The 7,573-nt window shown below is 39.7% G+C and overlaps 1 protein-coding gene across 2 annotated transcripts; it reads right to left on the bottom strand.

The window, feature by feature from the left end:
* Positions 1 to 418: 418 nt before the first annotated feature.
* On the bottom strand, positions 419 to 7,573 carry LOC102706539 (eukaryotic translation initiation factor-like). 2 transcript variants are annotated; one of them, XM_040520673.1, is made up of 10 exons: positions 7,150 to 7,573; positions 5,795 to 5,866; positions 4,815 to 4,910; positions 4,471 to 4,683; positions 3,846 to 3,943; positions 3,402 to 3,489; positions 2,966 to 3,316; positions 2,516 to 2,758; positions 1,133 to 2,078; positions 419 to 951 (listed from the first exon to the last, which is right to left on the bottom strand). In XM_040520673.1, exons 1-10 carry the CDS (start codon positions 7,312 to 7,314, stop codon positions 926 to 928), a joined length of 2,298 nt encoding a protein of 765 aa, XP_040376607.1. In that variant the 5' UTR covers positions 7,315 to 7,573; the 3' UTR covers positions 419 to 925. The 2 variants fall into 2 exon arrangements, with proteins under 2 accessions (XP_040376607.1, XP_015689491.2); XM_015834005.2 differs by having other exon boundaries at positions 828 to 2,078.

The raw sequence follows: 7,573 nt of genomic DNA on the forward strand, positions 1-7,573 counted from the left end.
GATAATGCCTATAGAATTAAATGAGCCGGCACATAGGATAAAAAAATGACGTGACAAACAAGTTAATGAAGGAAGAGAAGAAATGCATAAGACATGGTTTTTACATAACACCTAAGATATTATGAGAGATCAGTGATATTAAATCTAAATATAAATTAGTAGTATTTACGATGTAAAAGTGATGTCTAGTGCCGGCTTTTTTAGTGTGATCCTGCTATATGGTACGTCAGAAAACATTGACTAGAATGGTAAATTTTTACCAGCAAAAATTTAAGATTTATGAAAATCGGTGGTAGTATTACGTTACTGTGAGTTCTACATACGTCGAGACAATCCGGGATCAAAGACGTGCCAAATTTGCTGTTTGACATGACAGGAGATTAAATTAGCTTCACTACAAAGTAGGGTAGCTTGTAAAGAAAATGCACATTCATGTAAATAATCCTGTACGTCTCAAACCACAGGCTAGATGCTCAATCGCTCGCATTTTTTGCATAACGTTTGCCTCCAGTCGATTCATGCCCAGCAACAAAGCGAGATACAAACAGAGCATATGCGAATACACATGCCATAGTTTACAGGAGAAAATAGGCTGAAACTGATGGGTTAAATTCAGCCGGGTAAAATTCCCAACAAATTGTCATGAGATAGGTTGGAAGAATCATATCAGATCTCAACTTTCGACTAAAATTATGAAGTTAGTTGTACCCAGCACTAATAGTATATGCTTTCCAACAAGCAGAAGAACTTGTTACAAAATGTGTGGCCGCATGGCACTAAAACCATCGAGGTGTACAAAATGCCACGGGTTCATCTCAGCTTCTTACCAGAGCAATATCTATAGCTTCTTTCTTTACTTCATTATCCAAGAAAAGATTAGCAGTCGTCTGATCTTGCAAAAAATACAGCTCATAAAAGCTGTTCCTCAACTCAGTATTGTGGTTTCTCGAACTGAAGGAGCAAAAACATGGGTTATAACTACCGTGTAACAAATAACCAATGTAACTTTCCAGTTAGGACATCAGTGAGGTAGAAGCTGGCCTAGTCAAAGCTACAAGGAATATTTATTCCGAGGATAGAAGGTTGCTGCATGCGTTGATTTTAGCAGCATGCGAGCTTAAGATAGCCTGACCTGATGGATTTGCTTTGATGGTTTTCATAATAGCATCAAATACTGCAGTACGAAAGAAATTGTCCTCAATTTTCTTTAGAGTATCCTCAATGGCTTCCATGCCCAGGCAATGTGATAACACCAGATGCCCAATAACTTCACCAAAATGTGCTGGAGCTTTTGGAAGGTCAATGGCAAGTTCATCAAGAAGAGAGCTGTAAAGCAAGCATCCAGTCTCCAAATCAGTCGGTTTGAAAATATTCTTCGTGTAAAGATGCTCCAGTAGCCTCAAAAGAGGATTGATGGAATTGGTGCCTCTATCAAGTGCAAGACTGATGGCTTCTTTAACGACTTCTGGGTAGTAATCAGGACTCTTCAGCTCCTCAATGCACTGTTGTGCTTCATCTAGAAGCAGTATGTGGTAATACTCCTTAAGGAGAGAGATGGTCTTCTTCTGAAGCCCTGTAGAGCTTGAATTGGGTGCAGCAGCTGGCTGCACAACAGGATCTACAGATGGAGTTGGGATGGGTGATTTTGGTGGTCCTGTAGTTTGAGATGGTGTGACAAGCAGGCCAGGACGGGATAGCGGGTGACCATTGCCCACAAGTGCACTTGTCTTGCCACTAATTAATGCTCCACTGCCTTGAGGAAGTAGTCTGGAATTATTAGGCGATGGCTTATTGACCAATGGGGTTAGGTTCCGAAGGGGATCAGTTCTGGGCGTTGATTTAGAACGCAGAACTTCCCAGGTATCATTATCTAGCCCTGGTGTCCCAGGCATCTTTCTCAATCCAGGCATAACAGGCATCATGCCACCTATTCCAGGTTGGTTCATTGGAAAAGCTCCAGGTGAAGGTGGCGCTCCAGTACCACTGCGGCCAGTTCTCATGTGCGCAGTCGATCCTGGACGCAATCCAAGATTGTTTTCCGCCTCTCTATGAATTTCACTAAGTTTCTTAGCTTTCATCTGAGAAAGAAATAACAGAATCTGAGATATATTCGTAGTAGTAAAAGAAAATCAGATCACTTAACAGAAACATTAAGCAGAATTCAAGATCTAAATATTTGTTATGCTCAATGCCCACTAGAATAGGTGCCACCTTAGAGTTTTGGAAAAGGTATATAGGACTTGAAGTGAAATAATTTCAGGTAGAAGACTGTAAGCATGTGAAACAGAGCATGACTAATTTTTCTGCTGTAACCATGTATATAGTTAGGCAGTTCCCAACAAACAATGCATTTAAGAGACTGAATACAGTATCTTACAATATACAGGAAGGTTCTTAGTGCTAACTTGCAACTAGGAACCTGAATTGGTTTTATTTCTATTAGCAACTACAGAGTTGTCTGAGATAAACATTCTGGACAGTAATATTATTTAAAGATGAAGTTGAGGACATGTACCTCTTCACGACGAGGCACCCATTTGTTTGAACGAAGATCAAGGACATCACGTGCCATGAACCTCAATCGTGGTGCCAACTGAGAATTAGTTGTTAGATCCTTCAGCTGGTTGAAATATATATCATTAAATCGTTGAGACTTTGGGTTCTCATCCAACTGTTTACCAATTGTGTTGAAGAACTGACAGATGGCTTCCACATTTTCCTCAGCAGGGCATGTGTTGCTTTCAGAACCTAATAGCACCTGTTTACAGAAAATATTCCGTACATAAGTAAACCAATAGGACTGCAAACTGCAAAAAATGATGCCATGTGCCATGTATTCAAACAAACTGATAACAAATATCAGTCTTAATATCCATAGGTGCACTTCTGGCACAGTGCATATTCTTGACTTAATGGTTCTCATTTAATTCCATGTCCAATTAAAGTCACATGGATTGCGTCGCACCTGAACTATATGGTGCACTATCTTCTCTGTGACCATTTTTTGCTTGAGCAGCTCGCCAACAAGTTGAATGTTTCCAAGTGTCCGAAGCTTCACTAGCCTTTCTTTATCCCGTCTCTCCATTTCTTGGTCTGGACCAGTCAATTTATTGACCTCGGCCCGCAGATTGTCAGCACCTTCAAATGCTTCTTGACAATTGTTCAGCAATACACGTTTGAATGTAATGTCTTTGCCACCAGGATCTTCAGAAGGGAATGAGGGTAGCTTTTCATTGAGATCAAAGCAAAGCTGAGCATACATTGGACAAAAGGTGGGCTCAAGGACAGCCTTTTCAAATATGAGACTAATAACATCCTGAGATAAAAACAAACCAGAGGTAAATGACAAGGAACTGTCAAAAGACAAAGCAAGTTGAGTAAACAATAAGAAATAAGCATACCTTCAAAATATCAACTGTGGTGATCCCGGCTTCAATTAACTGGTCCTTAAGAAGATCAAACTTTTCTGGAGTCAATTTGTTCAGTATACTGTGAAGCAAACAGCAAATAAAGATATGGAAAAAAGTGCATAATGTTTGGTTACTCACTCCAGTTACAAACAAGCATCTCTTTGGACATAAACACAGTTCTACAAGCAAAATCTTGAAAACTAATTCCTCCTAAAGAACATAAATAAGACCTGATACAGTCATACTTCTCCACTCGTTTCATGTGATAAATACAAGTATTTAAAAAAGTATTGATACTAAGTTCAAAAGGTTTGGCTGCAAGTATGTCCAAAACAGCACATTAGTGACTGGAGGAAAGGAGCAAATCATAGAATATATTTCCTGAATATGAAACTAGAAAAACAATTAGGAAAGATGACACAAATAGAACAATACCCTTTCACTGTCTTCAGAACTCTTTCTTTGTCGGATAGATTGCCTCTCTTGCTTGACCAAGGGACTTCAGCCTTGACAAGAGCAGATGAGGGACCGACCTGATGTTTACCACAGATGAGAATGTCAGAGAATTGTCATATATCAAATCAAAATGGTCAGAATACTTTTGCATGTAACTTTACTTGTGCGGCATCTGACAAATACCAAAGCAAACATTCTGGTAATCCGTAACATACAATTAATTATATGTGCCAAAATTATAGTATGAATTTGACGCAATCTTGTCACTTGGTGCATTGAAAAATTAGTGTTGTTGCCTCCCAAAGACTATAATTAGATCGAAGCCATGAAGGCCATGCATCATTGCATCACTATTTACACAGCATGTGCTTTGTAAATGAAAGAATTGCCACAAGATGAATAGCAGCTTGCAACCAGGTATATGTGACAATATGCATCCTTCACAAGTATATTATCCCCTCTATGGGAAAATTTCCTACCAACAATAGCTTAGGACCAGGCAAGAAGTTTAGCATAGCAATTGTAAATGATCAGCATATATGCAGAACAAGAAACCTTGACAGACCTACTGACAGTTCATTGATACTATTTTGTCTCAAGATACCTGAGCTTTTGCACTGAACTGGGAGCTCAATTTGTCTTGATTATTAAATTGATCTTGCTTTCCACTTGAAAAATATGATTCTTTAGCTTCACGAATTTTATCCCAAGATATGTCTTCACCAGCAATACCAGGAGTTTGTACAGGTTGTTCAGACCGTGAACGCCAGTCACGATTGTACGTTTCAGCATAGCGGTGATATGACTGAGTTTGCACCTGCCAGATATCATAAAACATCAACCGGGATATTAGTCAGGAAAACTGAAATTGCAGCTAGTCTTATTGAGCAAATAAGATAAGACTTGCAACACAGAAGAATAATCAAAAGGTACATGAAGAGTTCTCACATGTGAGTCATTGTTAGTCCAATGTTCATCTTCACCTTGGAATTCTATGTCAATATTTTGCTTGAGTTTCAAGATATTCTCAGGTACATCGACAATCTGCAAAACCATCAATGTATGTAACAAGAAAAGATGAATTCAAGAACCGGTTTTAAAGTTCGCTGAAAATATAGGTTGTTCCATAACTTGGTGCACTTCACTCATATCAGTGTTGCAATTAAAATTTGAGTGGTATTGGAACAGAATTGCTGCAAGAGTCCATTAAGTTCCAAGGGAAAAAAAGGTTAGCATGTTTGAGAATGATTTAACCACAAATGCCATTTAATGTACTCCTCAGTCATTTGAAGACACAAGATCATGCTCAACTTCCCTTTACAAGGAAATGAGGAGCCATAGAACATCCTATGGAAACTAATTATTTCATGCAAATTTTATACTACAGAGATAGCAGAAAAGATCAACACAAAAAGAGAGATTTTTTAGTGCCAAGGTCAAATTCTCTAATCACTCTTTCATATTCAACATAGAAAAGTGCAAGCAATTGAATCACCCCTAAAGCTGTTATAGACAGTAAATGTCATAGACCACTTGAAGTGAAGTTTAGATAGCTAGATTATTATCTCACTTCCAGGTCTTCAGTCCACAATGCACAAATATGTAATTTTCAGCATAACTTTTCTTTCTGCCGCTCCAACTCAAGGCAAGGTAAATATGCAAAATGCAAGATTATGTGCAAAATAAAGGTGAGAAATTGACCACCGAATTTCATAAACCAGAAAGTGATCCAGTGAGATCGCATTATTGGCTTATCATTATTTTTAAGCAACCATTAGTAGTTCTGGCAAATTTCAAAATATATATTGAGCATAATATGTCAATGCAGCAGATGTATCATTACACCAGATAGATATACTAAATGTTACATAATAATTAAATTTATCATGTGAAATACAGTAAGTAAAGAAGTAGCAACAAATAAATACCTCATGCAGTTCAACAAGTTGTTGCCTACTGTAACGAACCCGCTCAAGAGGTTCAAATCGTAAGTTTCCAAGCTGCAGGTGATTAGGCAAATGGCAGCGTGCAAAGGTCAATAAACCATACATACCTCTGGTGACTCAAATAGAATTAATGAATCAGACCAGAAACACAGAGTATACATAAAACGCAGACAAAACAAGCCAACAACAAGTTGTAAATCAAGAATATCAGTCTACCTTCATTTGACCAACTGGACAGTCTCTAACACTGGGTTTATTGCACTTAATACAAATTACAATATGGAAGCCTCTTGTAACTTGAGTGCAATTCTTAGAACAAATAGAGGGCCCGATTTGCATCCTCCATTCATCTGGTACTAATTACATTGATATTTTTTTTTAATTTCAACACTAGTCTATACTACTCTAAAAGAAGGTAATGGTGGTGGTAGTGAATCTGCCATCCACCAACTATATTATATATTGTTTTACCAACTACTTCTTTATGCATATAAAATATTTTAAAATAGTCCTATATGTTGGTTCTATTTTTATCTCCAAAATACAAGTTCCAAATAATACTAACTTGCGTATAATTCATATTTCTCCATAGCAAAGCATAAATATTTAGCTAGTCTATACTACTATAAACATTGCTAGTGGTGGTGGCAGTGAATCTACCACCATCACCAACTCCTTGTTTTCTTATCTGTACTCTATTTTTAAAAGAAAAAATAATGGTGGATTCCATATATACTGTTCCTACTAACTCTATTTATTACGAGAAGAAAAGAACCGTGAGATTAATAGACCCATATATCAATAACAAATATATGCAACAATTAAAATATGACATATGCAAAAAATAATGTTAACAGCATGCTATGATACTTTTAAAAAAAAATAAATCCCGTTACAACGTATGGGCAAGGCAATGTGCTAGTTGTTGATAAAGAATAGACGTACTGCACTAAGAACAGTAATATACTTAATGGCACACATTCATTAAATCGTTATTGTCCTGCTACGAGAACAACAGTCCAGCACTCCAGCTTACATGTAGGTGCAAATTCCAAACCAAGCAGATTCTTGCGGAGTATCAACAAAAAACCATACACCCATCAGCCAGCACGAGCAATGTGCCTTAATTAACTCCGTCTCGCAGATGTCAGACCACCAAATAACTAATTCCGCACCTGTAATCCCGAAAAAAGGTCCCCCGCTGATACACGTACCCAATCAAACCAGCAGAGCAGAGAACCAACAATCCTCTGATATATCTATCCCCTTCCAAGCCACCGCAAGGACGACCCCAAACCCTAGGCCAATCCCCATCAACACCCAGATTGAGCGGTCACCTTGGCAGCGAAGGCGGAGGACGCGCCGCGGTGAGGGCGGAGGAAGTCGAGGGAGCCGGTGGAAGCGGCGAAGGGGAATAGGCGGGCGGCGCGCGGGCCACCGACGCCGCCGCCGCCGCCGCCGCCCGGGCGTAGGCTGATCACCGCCTTATCCGCCTGCGTCATGCTCCTCCACCCTCTCGTTAGAAACCAAAACACAAGCTAAGACCCCGGGGAACACGCACGTCGCCGCCGCAGCCGCCGCCGCCGCGAATGGATTCGATCGAAGACGCTTGTTCGCGAGCCGAGCCGCACCCCCTAATCGAAGAAGAGGAGAGGCGGCGGAAACGGAAGGCAAGCGAGGAGGCTGGGAGAAGGCGGCGTTAGGGCTTTAGCGGCGGCGGCAGCTCGGTTGGAACTTTGGAAGGAGATTTTGGGGGAACAT

The sequence above is a fragment of the Oryza brachyantha genome, chromosome 2 (assembly GCF_000231095.2).
Source record: "Oryza brachyantha chromosome 2, ObraRS2, whole genome shotgun sequence".
In the NCBI taxonomy this organism is placed as follows: Eukaryota; Viridiplantae; Streptophyta; class Magnoliopsida; order Poales; family Poaceae; genus Oryza; species Oryza brachyantha.